The sequence below is a fragment of the Pristis pectinata genome, chromosome 8 (assembly GCF_009764475.1).
Source record: "Pristis pectinata isolate sPriPec2 chromosome 8, sPriPec2.1.pri, whole genome shotgun sequence".
Lineage (NCBI taxonomy): Eukaryota > Metazoa > Chordata > Chondrichthyes > Rhinopristiformes > Pristidae > Pristis > Pristis pectinata.
The window spans coordinates 29,781,317-29,796,803 of record NC_067412.1 but is presented as its reverse complement, the minus strand read 5'-3'; the positions used below and the strand labels follow the sequence as shown (position 1 = coordinate 29,796,803).

The 15,487-nt window shown below is 41.1% G+C and overlaps 1 protein-coding gene across 1 annotated transcript; it reads right to left on the bottom strand.

The window, feature by feature from the left end:
- Positions 1 to 2,337: 2,337 nt before the first annotated feature.
- gfer (growth factor, augmenter of liver regeneration (ERV1 homolog, S. cerevisiae)) lies at positions 2,338 to 11,041 on the bottom strand. Its single transcript, XM_052021758.1, has 3 exons — positions 10,830 to 11,041; positions 5,753 to 5,964; positions 2,338 to 4,221 (listed from the first exon to the last, which is right to left on the bottom strand). Exons 1-3 carry the CDS (start codon positions 11,034 to 11,036, stop codon positions 4,059 to 4,061), a joined length of 582 nt encoding a protein of 193 aa, XP_051877718.1. The 5' UTR covers positions 11,037 to 11,041; the 3' UTR covers positions 2,338 to 4,058.
- Positions 11,042 to 15,487: the final 4,446 nt, after the last annotated feature.

The following is a 15,487-nucleotide window of genomic DNA, read 5'->3' as shown; positions in this document are numbered from 1 at the left end:
GGACTTATTATAGATTAAGGTAGAGAGAGCAGAACTCTGGTTTAATGATTTATGGGGTTAGACCAAGGAAAGGCAGCCAGTAATTCCCAGGAATAAGGTTTAGCATTATCAAAAGGAAAATGAGCCAAGAAAGGGCAAAAATCAGACAATGCTGCATGAGTATAGGGGACAATCTTAGAGCAGAAACAGTCGTGTGGTCTGAAGCTCACCACATGATCAAGTATGACCACATGTGGGTCAGACACTGACAACTGCCGAGGAGAGGGATGGGTGGATGGCTTGGGAACTAGGGGAGGACAGGTTCAGAGGGTATTCCTGATCTAAGTTGGAGAAAATTTCCACTCAGCCAGCACGGGATGTGAAACAAGCAGACAAAGGTGACAAGGTAGTGCTGGATGCCTCAAAAAGTGCTTTCAGATGATATTGCTGAGGCATAGCACAATGTGAAACAGGAGAGGCCAAGGGAAGAATTGCTTCATGTAAATGTATAAATGTTGTTTATTTTCAAAGTTAACAGACTGTACATAATGATGACACTCAAATGAGACAGATGTTGATGCATTCAAAAATCTAAAAATTAATGGCTGATATCCAAGATCCAGTTTAAATAATATGGGCCTTCACAAAATAATTGCTCAAGGAAATATTTGCTACTCAGTGCCAGGTGCACGTTTCACCAATGTTAAGTGCCCTTGAAGTTTTTGTGTCCCTTCTATTCCACAAAGTGCAGTTGATCCAAAGGAAGAGGTGAGAAAATATACTTGAAATGGTATAATGCATCAGAAAGTCAAAAAAATGGCTGTTGTGTTAGACAAGCATCTTTGTTTTGATATCACTGAGACTATATTCTCAATACCATTTCATCTGCTTTCTGTAGAAAACAGGAAATAAAATTAATATTGTAGCTGATTCTGAAGATTACAACAAATGCTGTGCTAAGGGGTTGTTCTCTTTGGATAGAAGAAGGGACTGTTTTCTAAATAGCGAAGTGTTGTAAAAACCAAGTAGTCCATGAATATAGATCTGTTGTGGTCAGATATAGTATATAATCAAAAAGACTAAAGGAATGATGGTTTTTGTACGTAGAAGGCAAGAGGAGAAGAAGAGTAGAAAAAGCATGGTTCTGCCACACCTACATTACTGAGGACATCTCTAGGCATCACTGCTTTGGAAAAACACAAGAATGCAGCTCTTGGAAAACATCTGGCCCCTTAAGTCTGGCCATTCAATGTAATCATGGCTGATTTATCCCAGGCTCCTCCTCTGTGTCCAATCCCCATTGCCATTCATACCCCAATCATAAATACTTATAATTATTTGGCCTCCACACATCTCTGGGGTAAAGAATTCCAGAGATTCACTGCCCTCTGCAAGTTTTAAAGGATCAGCCCCTTATCTTGATACTATCTTCCATCTTTCCAGATTCTCCCACTGGTGAAAACATCTCAACATCTACCCTGTTTCAATAAGATCACCCCTTCATTCTCTAAACTCCAAAGAATACAATCCCAAACTGTTTGGCCTCTCAAGAGGACAATCCTCTCATCTCAGGAACTGGCCTGGTGAATCCCTTTTGGACTGCCTCCAATGCTACCACATCCTACCTTAGGTAGGGGAACCAAAACTATACACAGTATTCTAGGTGTGTCCTCACTAACTCTCTGTACAACTGTAACCAAACTTCCCCATTTCTAAACTCTAACCCCTTTGCAATACTCATTTCACTTGCTTGCTAACTTTTCCTGATTGATGCACAAGAACACTTAGATTCCTCTGAAGTGTACTCATTTGCAGATATATTGACTTTGCAGTAAGTTCAACATAAGGAAACCTGCCTCCAGAGTAAATTATTGGGCAAACCTTCAAAACCTGTGGTTATATTTCCTGAAAATTAGAAAGTTTAGGGGTAGTATGATTGATGATTTCACAATTTTAAAGAACTGATAGGCTTGATAGTGAAGAAGTACTTCTGCAGTTTGGGAAGCCCCTGGGCTGTATTAGGGAAAGAGTAGTGCCTAAAAGCTAAAGCCAGCACTTTCAAGAATGAAGTTAAGAAACAAGCAGAGAGTAGAAATTTGGAACTTTACACATGGAAATTGATGCTGGGTCAATTATTAAGTTTAAATCTGTGACTGATGGATTTTTTGTTAACTCTAAGTAAGAAAGGATACGGAAAGAAGCACATATACACAGTTAAGCCAGAGATCATTACATCTGAAACAGGTTCAAGAAACCCAATTCCATGTTTATGAGTTAACTTTATTGTCAAGTCAAAATCATTTACCAGTTTCTAATACAAAACAAGGTATTGAGGAATAAGATTCTCTCGGCCAAAACAAAAGTGTTAAATGTTTTAATTCCATTTTCAGAACACAGAACAAAAGGATTTCAGAATGTCATGCCTGGAGTACATACGATATCTTATGGATCTCTGCTGGGATCTACCCGACCTATAGAAATAAACTTACCTGTGTTGGATTGAGATTGCAAGTCCACAATGAAAATCAGGACTACCAAACAGCCTATTTACATTTCACAGATTTGGAATAGCAAGAATTAAATAACAGCAGTTACAGCCAATCATTGGAATACTCCTGCACATAGATTCAGCTTAAGAGTCTACAGTAGACATAGATTATGGTAAAATTCTAACCTTTGCATTTCCTCCTATAATTGATGCCTTGGAGCAGTAAGGCATACCTCCTGATGCATATTATTACTCAAACCCTAATATGCAATCTGAAGTGATAAATAATCTAGTCAACCTTGTTTGTATTTAGAACAAATTCAGTGCAAATGAAACTGGTTTTTGTTTCTAATTTCAGTCTTTTTCCTCCTTCATTCAAGTACTGCTCTTAATCTTTTCATTCCCATATCTGGAATCTCAGGTACTTATTTATCTGAAGGCTGATTAAATAATGGTGATAGACAAAAAGCCTGCTGCAGTTCTAACAAGATATATTTTAGACATGTATGCTTCTATTGTCATCATTATTTATAAAACCTTACAATGGATCTAGAAATGTTGGTTCCTCATTCCATGGACATTCTAAATCATCAACTGGGGGCAGTGTGAGGAGGTGACACAAACAGCACATAATTTCCACTTTTTACATGTAGCAACGTTCATAACGTTTCAATCCCACAAAACTGCTTTTAAACACTGACATTTTTCCTATTTGCCATGCCAACAATAATTTCAACATACATAATAAAGCTTCAAATTTGAAAACATTATTCAAAAGAACATCTGTCATTTAGCACAAGGAGTGACTACAGTTGTTTTAATGTATTAGTTAAAAAGGCAGACATCCTTAAAAGCTCAGTTACTTTGGTAATAGTCTAGTTGACAATTAGTGCCATTGGATGGAGATCAGAATTTCCTTACCCCGGTAGTTTTATGGATTTACTGATGCATCCCAAACCTTATAAAATTTTTTCCAAAATCACAATGAAAGTTAACCACCATATAAACTGGTTTATTAGTTCAAAAGCAGGTGGAAATCTGTGATTCTCCCAATGCCAGTATGGATCATTGTTCTCCATTTGATATTGAAATAGCACTAAATGTTTTAAGTTACCACTTGCTTCTGGGTGGGAATCAAAACAAAAAAAAAAAAAATCACTGAAATCTCAAAAAATCTTCAATTTTTCGCAAATCCAATGAGAAGGGAAGTGGAAAAGCAAAATGTTCCACTCCCCAAAACAAGTTATGCTCGCAGATTTTAGAAAATAAAACCTTTTCTTCAACTGCCTGTTACAGCTAGATACAGCCAGGAACAAGTGGAGATCGTCATACAAATTACCATCCTGACTCAACTGCACCCTCTAGAGGGCAGAGAAAGTGTGAAATTAGTCCAATACTAGTCCCTCATAACCTGAAATATTGAAAAAACACCTACCTTAAATTGAGGATTGAGGGGTAAGAAGATACAGAGGGAGAGGAAAGTATTAAGGTAGCATATATTGTTCCATATGACCAAAACCAGGTAACAACATTTTGTCAAGAACAAGAAAAAATACTACACAGGTAACAGTCAGAAATCTCAATTTAAAAATCAGTCACATGAACCATCCTTCCATCCATCTTTCCATCGCTCATCCACCTTAGAGCAATCGAACTCTGGTTTTCCTATACGTTTGCTGATATCGTTGTGGAGAAGGCACATCCATTGAGAAAATTTATACCTGTTGCTAGTGTCTGGTGGAAGTGCCTTCAATCTGCAACAGTGGAACAAAGACGAAGACAATTAGCATTAGGTACAGTGGAACAAAGCAAAGCTTTCCAAATTCTTCACCAGAAAGAGGTACGTTTGTTATGTTATGCCTTGACACTGCTACCTCCTTGGGATGTTGGTGCCTTGGATTATGAGGTGGTGTCCATCCCATGTCCTGCATTTCTGCTTTCCCTACCAGACTATGAGAAGATTCCACTATTCAGAGTCCCAAAGGCACCTTCCTGTTAAGACAGCTATTTACTTGAATATTGCATTTGGAACTTGCACTGCTCTTTCCACTACACAGACACCAAAGATTGGTGATCAATTTTTGGATACCCCTCAGTCAGTCTGCAGACATGATCCAAGCTTTGCATTGCTGACTATCTCAATTCTCAACTTTGCTCTCATTCTGATCTTGGCTTTCCATACCAGTCCAAAGAAACTGAAACAAAAGGTCAAGGAAGAGCACTTCATCATTGTATTCAGCATTTTCAAACTCAACAGCATTAAAGAATGTTAGGTTATAACCACTCCTCAGTTTTTGCAGACAGATGACGGCAAAGATTCAAATGTTCAATAAATCACTACCACATTCTACCATCTCACAGATTCTTCCTTTTTGTTCATCTTTCTTCCTTTTGTTATCTCTAACATTTTCAGTTCTGATATGTGGACACGGATATAAAATGCAAACTTTTTCCTCCTTCCATAGATTGTGCCTGGCCTGCTGATTATTTCCAGCATTTTGTTTTTATTTACTTATACACTTCATACATTTAGCAAGATTACACAGTGAACAAATAATTAGACCAGAGAAACCCTGGGCTCAAGACATTAATGGTGCCAAGCTGGAGCAGTACCTCACCGGCTTATCTCAACATCTCTATGACTAAAGTAGCCAGGATTCCCACTTTTAATTGTTAGCCAGCAACTCCCATTACATTGACATCATCAGGAAAGGTTAAGAATTGGTTCAGCCACTATGACCCCTCTGTTGGGAGAGCCTGTTGTACACATAAATAATCACACTTAAGGCAGAACCAAAGCTAGTATACTTCTAAAAAGGAGCCCAAGACCGTCAGGGAAGGAGAAAAGGTTGGGGGGGGGGGGGGGGGGGGGGGTGGAAATTAAATCCAATGAGCATGTCAAACTTTTCCATTTAATTAGTTGAAAATCTGAATTAAGATTTAATCAAGTGAACTTCATCCTTAAAAATGGACCAAGAGACATAAAAAAACATTTTTATTTTCAAACAGGGAGAGTGTGGCTGGTTTCACGGAAGATGGGGGAGGAGAGCTTCTTTTAAAATAAAATAATCATCAATAGTAAAAAAGGACAAAAGAATAAAATCTCAGGATAAAATAGAGATTGTATGTTTAGTGGTCAGTTTCTTTGGTTGGAGATTAAAGTTACATTATAGGCGATCTTTTGTTGGGTTAGTAGCTTTAGCATACGTTTTACTCAAAGACAGACAGTAGTCTAAAGTAAGCAGCTGCAGAGAAATAAAACAAATTTTGTGATATCACACTGACCTCTCTCTCAAATCTTTTGCACAGTCCTCACAGGGAAAGAAATTTGAAAATAAAGAAATAAACTGTTTCATGTCCTCCTGTTGACTTGTGGTAGGTTTGTCTGGATAATAAGCTGCCATTGTATGAAGAAAAGACCAGGTGTTCCTCCCCAGCTCTTCACGATCTAAAGGACATTCAACAGGACGCTCTTTATCCAGGTCCTCTGCAACATCCTGCAGTTGAAGTAGTGCAAAAAAAAATCAATTCTAAAGCAGTGGTCAATAAAAAAATTCTGCAGTAACTGACTGAAAATAAATCCTACCATCCTAAAGCTGGAATTCTTTTTTTTACAAAAAGTAAGATTTCATTCACATTTTCCAAGATGACATTCATGTTAGGCAGAATAAAGAGAGCAAGAACATATCAAGTGATCTTAGTGGAGCAGACAGGAGGACAATTTGAATGTGCATTCAGATTAGGCTATGTTTAGAAAACCTGAATAGATGCTGCCAAGGAAGCCAAATCCAAGGGTCTTGTATGGTGGAAATTGCATAAGGATACCAAGGACTTACAAATGTAATCACCGCAAATTTTTTTTATGATTAGAGTGCGAATACAGTTGTGTGCGCTGAGAGAAAGTCCACTATGTATGAATCCAAACAGCAGAGCCTGGTCTCCAGTTGTCTTGGACCTCCTTGCCATTTGAGCTAAAGAATAAAGTCAGTGAAGATTTAAAATAGCTATTTCCTGATGCAATAGAATCATCTTTTCATGCATTTAAAGGAATCTTTATAAACCATTAAGGTAGCCATGGGAGTAGTTCACCGCACAGATTATAACAGTTCAAGGAGCATTAACTTCAAAGACAAATTAGTCGGTGGTAATAAATACTGGCCTTGCTAGAATACTCAGATTCTGGGAATTAATAAAAACTTTGAATTCCTTTAAATCACCCAATAAAGTATCACGGTCTACCTCTCTGCGCTTACAAATTTTCATGTACAGAAGAGAAGAAATGCCAATAATTTGAGTGACAATTTTAAAACAAATCTACGGTGTACAGCCTTTTAAGCCCATTCTTCAATCCAATAAAAGTAGTGATGGCCATATCTAACCCTGTACCAAATAGCACAACCCAGTTCAAAGTATGAGGCAGTTGTTTTAAAGGCATATGCTGATCAAGTTTTAAACATATGTACCCCTGGCATAGAATAATCTGCATGCAGCACGATTTTACAACCACCCATACAAAGGAGTCAGCTCCCAAGTCATTAATAGGAATTGGGATCAGGAATAAATCAGAGCTGTAAAGCAGAAAAACAGGCCCTTTGGCCCACAACATCCATACCAACCATTGTATTATCTATACTTGGCCCTCTTATCTGCATCTTGTCTGTGGCCTTCCATGCCTTAGCGATTCAAGTGCCTGTCTAGATGCTTCTTAAATATTGTGTTCCCCAACTTCCTTTGAACCATGCACTGCATGAAAAAAATCCCCCTCAAATGCCCTTTAACCCTCCTATCTCTCACCTTATACCCTCTTGTTTTATACATCCCGACCATTGGAGAAAGATTACCTACTCTATCGATCCCCTTCATACTTCTGTATACCTCTATCAGGTCACCCTTCAACCTTCTCCACTCCAGGGGAACAAACCCAGCCTACCCAGCCTCATCTCATAACTGAAATAGTCCAATCCTGGCAACATTCTGGCAAATGTCCTCTGCAACTTCTCCAGTGCAATTACAGCCTTCTTATAGTGTGGTGACAAGAAGTGCAACCAATATCCCAGGTGTGGTGTAACCAACGTTTTATAAAGTTGTAACATGATGTCCCTACCCTTGTATTTTATACCATGGTTAGTGAAGGCAAGCACCCCATATACCTTGTTCACCACCCTATTTACCTGTGCTGTTCAGGAATCTATGGACTTGTACCCCAAAATCCCTCTTCATCAACACTCCCTCAAGCCCTACCATTTACTGTGTAGGTCCTACCCTTATTTGACCTGCCAAAATGCATCACTTCACATTTATCAGGATCATTTGACTTTGAGCCCATCCCACTAATCAATAGCAATACTACTGATCTGTGGGTTAATTCTATATAACATCTTTTCCCCACATCACCCAATGTCTTAAGTTAACAAAAGTTTTCAATCTCCGATTTAGAGTACACATTAACTCAGCATCAAATCTTGACAGCAATCTTGGAGGCTACACCATGCCAGTTAGTTACTTGAATTAGGAAGTGAACATAGCAAAAATATAGAATGCTTTGTTGACAATAAAAAGGAGGCTTTCTTGTAGATGGCTCCAGCCACAAACTAGACCACTCACTTTTTGACTGGAAGACAGGATGACCATTGCTTCAATTGCTTGGTAATTCTACTAGATCTTCCTGGCCTGTACTAGTCTAATTAGGAAATGTGCAAACTACATCATGTTTAAACTTGGAAAAAATCAGCAGTGGTACTGTTGATCCTTTGCTTACATTTGAAGATATTTGGAGTCCATTTATTCAATATTTTCACATGATGTAGATCCCCTCTCAATAACTTTCCAACTTGGAGGAACGGACTTGACATAATATTGCTCTGTTTCTACTGAGAAATTTTAGCCCAGTTTCTTTTTTTTTGTTTGTTTTTTTAAAAAAAGTTTTTTGTTTAGTTTATATTGTTTATAATTTGTTTATTGATTTGGTTTTTTTAAATTTATGTAATAAATCTTTTTCTTTCCTTTCTTTTATATATTTACTATAGATTTTTTTTATATTTTATTGTTCTTTATGATTATCTATGCTATGATTGTTATCCTGATCTCTTTGTATTACATGTATAAATATTGATGCTATATATCAATCTGCATTAATTTGAAAACTAATAAAAAGATTGAAAAAGAAAAGGAAATGTGCTGCTCCAGAAACAGTGCATTGACAACATCATAATACAAAAATCAGTATGCTACACACATACCGAAACAAAACCATCACAGCCAGTACTGGGCATGTGCAAACTGATAAGCACCCACAATGCAAGTGGACTACGCTAGACTTTACACTTCCTACGAGTCCTCCAATCCCCCTACCAAACCTAGCAACGTATTCCCTTTTCCCTTATCCATTTACTTAATCTAATGCTATTCACTCAACCATTCCATAAAGGTGTTGCTTTCCACATTCCAACACAAGTTTAGAAAATACTTCCAAATTCCTCATTGGATTTATGATTATCTTGTATATAAACCCAGTTTTGATCAAGTATTTCAGCTGAGCTTACTTATGAATGCCTTAACATCACATTACATTCCTGATGCAGAGTTTAAAAATATTGGTCATGAATCTGCTGTCAGTCACCTGCACTCCATCAATCATCAAAATATGTGCACACCTAAAGTGATACATCATACGCGAACCAATGTTTGGAAGCGAGCTCAATTTCTTCTGAGAGTCCCTCTTAGGTGACAGGGTTTTCCCTCGACACAGTTGGCTATGCCACACACACTGTATTAAGCAGATAATCTCAAAGATGGCATCTAATAGTGCAGGAATTCCTCAGCAATGCAGTGAAGTGATACTTTGGACTATAGCTCAGATGCTCAAGAGATGTCTGACATCACAATTTTGTGACTTTAAGAAAAAACCAAGATTGCACCAAGAGTTACTATGCTTTGGCCACCCAACATAAAGGGGAGAAGGCAAGAAGAACTTTCTTGGGGATCTGTCCCTGTATCTAGCCGAAGAACAATTAACAGGTTCAGATCAGTCATAGGCACAGTGCAACTACTAGAAGAACTCGAGCAAGCAGGTTCAATCCTGACCTCTGGTGTTGCCTGTGTGGAGTTTGCACATTCTTTGTGACACACAGTTTCTTCCCACAGTCCAAAGATATGTAGATTAGTAGGTTAATTGTCCATTGTAATGTGTCTCTGGTGTGAAGGTGAGTGGTAGAATCTGGGAGGAGTTGAGAGGAACATAGGGAGAATAAAATGGGATTAACATAAATGGGTGATTGCTGGACTAAAGGGCCTGTTTCCTAGCTATATGATTCAACCTTGCCCTTGAAGAATGTGTGCAATTTAATGATGCTTTCCACAGACACCTGGCTCTCCACTACAACTACATACACACTGGATTGTTGCTGGATGAGGTGAGAGTCAATGGTGCTTGCCAATATATTTAAAGCCTCAAGGCATTAGAGGGGCTGAAGTGCATAATGGCTGCAGGAAACAAAGTTATAAAATGGATGACATTTTCTCCTTAATTATGTTTTTGAAAAGGCATAAACATCACTGATATGGCATTGCAGGCTATTGGCACAATGACCTTCATCAGTCAGGGCATTGAGTATAGATGTTGGGATGTCATGTGGCAGTTGTACAAGACATTGGTGAAGCTGCATTTGGAATATTGTGTTCAGCTTTGGTCACCCTGTTATCGGAAAGATGCCATTAAACTGGAAAGAGTGCAGAGGAGATTTACAAGGATGTTAATGGGACTCAAGCAATTGAGTTGTGGAGAGATTCAGGAGGTTGGGACTTTTTCTTCATTGGAGCATAGGAAAATGAAGGGTGATCTTATAGAAGTGTTTAAAATCACGAGGTGCATAGACAGGGTGAATTCGCGCAGTTTTTCCCCCAGGGTTGGAGAATCAAGAGCCAGAGGGCATAGATTTAAGGTGAGAGAGGAGAGATTTAATAGGAACCTGAGGGGCAACATTTTCCACTCAGAGAGCAGTCAGTAGATGGAATAAGCTGCCAGAGGAAATGGTTGAGGCAGGTACATTAACAACATTTAAGAAGCATTTGGACAAGTCCATGGATAGAGAGGGTTTAACGGGCCAAACGTGGACAAATGGGACTAGTTTAGATGGCTAACTTGGTCAGCATGGACCAGTTGGGCCGAAGGGCCTGTTTCTGTGCTCACTGACCAGTGACATGAGGAATATAATTGTCTCATAAACTCAGGCTGTTTGCTTCAATGGGAACTCCCAGGTGTTCGTGACCTTGACCCACTTTGTGCAAACCCCGGGACAACCCGCCGACCTGGCCCGGGACAACCCGCCCCCTACGGCCGCTCCGCCCATCCACCTCTCCTCACCCCTTCCTTTCCCGCAGACACCGCCAGCTTCTTCTGTTCCCGAATCCATGTCTTGAAGTCCACGCACGCCCGGCACGGTTTCTTGGACTTCTCCCCACCGCCCTGGGCCCCGGTTCTCCCGATGTCACCGCCGCTCCCCACCGGGAACGGGAACCCGGCCAGCGGATCGCCACTGCTCGGGCCCGAGCCGGGCGCCGCCATCAGCATCCGCGCAGCATGCTGGGAGCGGCGGGCACGGCGCGATTTATCAATGAGGCCGCGGCCCATAGAGGGCGCTCGCCGACCCACCCGCCCCGGCCCCTACCCCACCCACTCACCCCGGCCCCCACCCCACCCACTCACCCCGGCACCTACCCCACTCACCCACCCACCCCACCCACTCACCCCGGCCCCCACTCACCCACCCATTCACCACAGCCCCCAGTCACCCACCCACCCACTCACCACAGCCCCCACTCACCCACCCACCCACTCACCACAGCCCCCACTCACCCCAGCCCCCTCTCAGCCACCCACTCACCCCAGCCCCCACTCACCCACCCACTCACCGCAGCCCCCACTCACCGCAGCCCCCTCTCACCCACCCACTCACCCCAGTCCCCACTCACCCACCCACTCAGCCATTCACCCCAGCCCCCACTCATCCCAGCCCCCTCTCACCCACCCACTCACCGCAGCCCCCCACTCACCCACCCACTCACTCACCCCAGTCCCCACTCACCCACCCACTCACCCCAGCCCCCTCTCACCCACCCACCCACTCACCCCAGCCCCCTCTCACCCCAGCCCCCACTCACCGCAGCCCCCCACTCACTCACCCACTCACCCCAGTCCCCACTCACTCACCCACTCACCACAGCCCCCACTCACCCACCCACTCACCCCACCCACCCACTCACCACAGCTCCCACTCAGCCACTCACCACAGCCCCCACTCACCTACCCACTCACTCACCACAGCCCCCACTCACCCACCCACTCACCCAACCCATTCACTCCAGCCCCCTCTCACCCCACCCACTCACCCCGGCCCCCACTCACCCCACCCATTCACCCAAGCCCCCACTCACCCACCCATTCACCACGGCCCCCACTCTGCAGTCACGTTCCCTTCCTGCGGGCTCTCCACCTCCTATAATTAGTGCAACTTATTCTAATTCTGAATGTATGAAAAAAGAAAGAATTGCATTTTATGGTATATTTCTAATCCCTTTCAATAATGACTCAAAACGCCTTATACCCTAATTGAATACTTTTGAAGTGTAGCCACAATTATTACATAGGATAACACAGTGACTTATTTGCACATAGCTCCCAAAGTCAAAGTCGAGTTTATTGTCATATGCACAAGTACATGTATGCATAGGTGCAATGAAACACTTACTTGCAGCATCACAGGCACATGGTGTCACATAGGCAGCATTCACAAGAAAAACATAAATGAAACACAATTTTTACAAGAAAAAAACACAACTAGAACAAAAAAACAAAGTCCATGTTTTACAGAGTGATCAAAGCGGTCATAATGTTACTCTACTGTAGTGATTGGGGTCATGCAGGTTGGTTCAAGAACCAAATGGTTGAAGGGAACTAGCTGTTCTTGAATCTGGTGGTGTGGTACTTCAGGCTTCTGTACCTCCTGCCTGATGGTAGCTGCAAGAAGATGGCATGGCCCGAATGGTGGGGATCTTTGATGATGGATGTTTCTTTCTTGAGGCAGCACCTCATGTAGATACCACCGATTGTGGGGAGGCGGCTGAGTCCACTACTCTCTGCAGCTTCTTACACTCCTGCACATTTGAATTGCCGTACCAGAACATGATACAACCAACCAGGTTTCTTTCAATAGTACATCTGTAGAAGTTTGTTAGAGTGTTAGGTGACAAACTGAGCTTCCTTAACATCCTAAGAAAGTAAAGACACTGGCGTATTTTTCTTATGATTATGTCTATGTGCTGGGCCAGGGACAGGTCATCCAACATGTTAACACCGAGGAATTTAAAGCTACTAATCATATCAACACGATGAATATCAAATCATCTTTTTTAATAAGCAACAAACAATTTGCTGGAGGAACTCAGCAGAAACTCCAGAAAATTGTTTGTTGATCTAGCTTCTGGCATCTGCAATCTCTTGTGTCTTCGATCTATTTTAATAATCTTGAGTGAATGGCCAGGTCTATAATACTTTTCAAAATAGCACCACATGATCTTTCACAGACATCTGTCCTGAGTGAGCAAATAGTGGCCTCCGTTTAATGTTTAACCTTAAAGGTTGTACCTCCGACAGTGAAGCACTACCTCAACTTTGTACTGGCATGTTAACTGAGACATTTGTGCTCTGGATGAGATGTTGGCATGCGATTACTATGATAAAAGCATTTCTCATCACTTTATATTTAGGGAACTATTTCAGTTGCAGAATTTATTGAATACCTTTTATTTTGAGGAAAAATATTAACCTTAGAACCACACATAATAGCGAAATAAATAATGCTTACAATCTATTAAAAAAAAGCACAGTGTAGATTGATATTAAGGTTGTAAGAGCAAAAAGAAAAGTGGGGAGGAAGTACGACAGGAATTTTATGGGCGCCCATCACAGGAATCAATGTTGTGGCCATGAATATTTTTAATTTACATAAATGATTTGGAAATGGAGATATAAAATTCATAATTTTTCATTGTTATCAAACTTGAAGTAACTAAAAATAGCAAGGACTGGGTTGATCAAATGTAGAAGGATTGATTGCTGGTATGCAAAAAGCTAGAATCTACTCAATGTGAACAAATACAAATTCATGTAAATAAGAATGACGATAAACAGGTGGAAATATATTGACATATTAGTCTGCACATGTGAGAAGACTAGAGTTTGATACTTAGAGGTGAATCACTGCCAAAATCAGCTCATCATCCGTGTATATTCCCACTTTCTCCTTGATATTTCACACATTTCTTTCCAGCAGAGCTGTCAAAATGCATACCTAGCCGCCAAGGCAAAGTCCCCACCTGAATTCTTTGCAGCCAAATTTGTGTCCAACCTTCCCTCTGGGGATTTAGTAACAGACGTTTTGTGTCCTTTGATTTATCTTATGTCACTGCTTCAAACCTGCCCAGTTTTTGTTTTGCAAAATATGCGTATCTAAGCTCTTGATTGAGGGTGGTGCAAACTGCTGTCTTCCTCAGAGCTATAGTGCTGCTTGACCACATTTGTCTAGACAAGACAAAGCTCTTGGCTATTTAAAAGGAAAAAGGGATAAAAAGGGACATGTTGTGCTGAGGGAAGGGTAAGACTAAATTGGAAGAAATGCAAGTGAATCACTGTTTTTAATCTGGAAGGGATTCCTGGATGATGGGAAGTGAAGAGGTAAAAGAACAGGTGTTGCATCTCCTGCAGTCGCATGGGAAGGGGAATGGGGGTCAGTGGAGATGGAACAGTGAATCAGGGATTTTAGGAAGGTCTTTCTGATGACAGTTTAATATTACACAGAGAAGGGCAACAAAAATATTCAGAAGAGCAAGTTGAAATGAGTTTTGGTGTCAGAGTCTAGTTTGTTTCATAAAAATGGGATTCATTCAGTTTAAAATTTCAATAATAACATATCAAATTTAAGAATTCTCATTTTCTTATAAGTTGCTCTTATTGGGGGCAATATAATTTTATCAAAGAGGATAAATCAAATTCAGTAATAAACTTACCAAGTTATTAACACAGCTATATTTGTCTCATGAAAACAAGACTTCTATTACTTCCTGGGTAAAAGTATTATAATTTTTTCAACTGATCTTAGTGAATTAGTTGCTTCAGTTGTTTCACTGAGTTCAATCAGCATGATGCCTGAAAGACAGTGATAAAATATTTCTCTGCTGATTTGTTCAGAACCACAAGAGGTCGCACTTGTCTTCAATGTTAGACCAAGTCAACTTGATTCACTTCCATCTCTCAAGCTAGCTCAGGACAAGAAAGGCTATTAACCCATCTTAGTTCATTCACCTTGAGATATAATACACTCCCACAACTACTGCCGCTTGTTATTTTCCTTCAATTATTTCCTGATCAGGCAAAGTACTACAGGAGGTAGAAACTTGAAATATAAACACAAATATGCTGGAAAAACTCTTTGGGTCAGGGAACTCGGTTCACCAACTCTCTCCCCAGAAGCTGCCCGACCTGCAGAATATTTCCTGAACTTTCAGTTTACTATCCATTCTATGAGTTCATTTATCTTTGTGTGAAGTTGGATTTCGTAGTTCTAGGCCCAAGTTCTTTTATTGCTTTAAACGTGTGTCCGGCTTCCATGGTGTTTAAAAAGGAAGATGCCCAGTTTTATGCAACATCAGGGAGGATGTGCCACAGCCAACATTCCCCCTGCCCCTTGCCGAGCAGCGATGCCTGCTCTCTGAGCAGGCGTCGCCTAACCCCACTGGTGATTGCAGACTTCCCACCACTGCCAGTCACTGGCAACCACTTCCAAATGGATGCGACTGTGATAATGACTGGATAGTGGTCTCGACCTACCATGGCCTGGTGAAAAATGGCTATGTGGGGGGGAGCAATGACTGTTTTGGACACCAGCCTGCCTTTTGGCAATTCAAAAGCAGCCAAGGGCCATAGTTCAACCTTACATCAGCTCAGTCTTTTCCTTCATTGCACTG

What these genes read in the sequence shown, in the direction of transcription:
- gfer (XM_052021758.1), bottom strand. Translation starts at nt 11,036, where the DNA reads ATGCTGATGGCGGCGCCCGGCTCGGGCCCGAGCAGTGGCGATCCGCTG. An exon ending in TGTCTGCGGGAAAGGAAGGG is followed by an intron (nt 5,965 to 10,829) that starts GTGAGGAGAGGT and finishes CTTCAACTGCAG; the next exon opens with GATGTTGCAGAGGACCTGGA. An exon ending in GCAAAAGATTTGAGAGAGAG is followed by an intron (nt 4,222 to 5,752) that starts GTCAGTGTGATA and finishes CCACTGTTGCAG; the next exon opens with ATTGAAGGCACTTCCACCAG.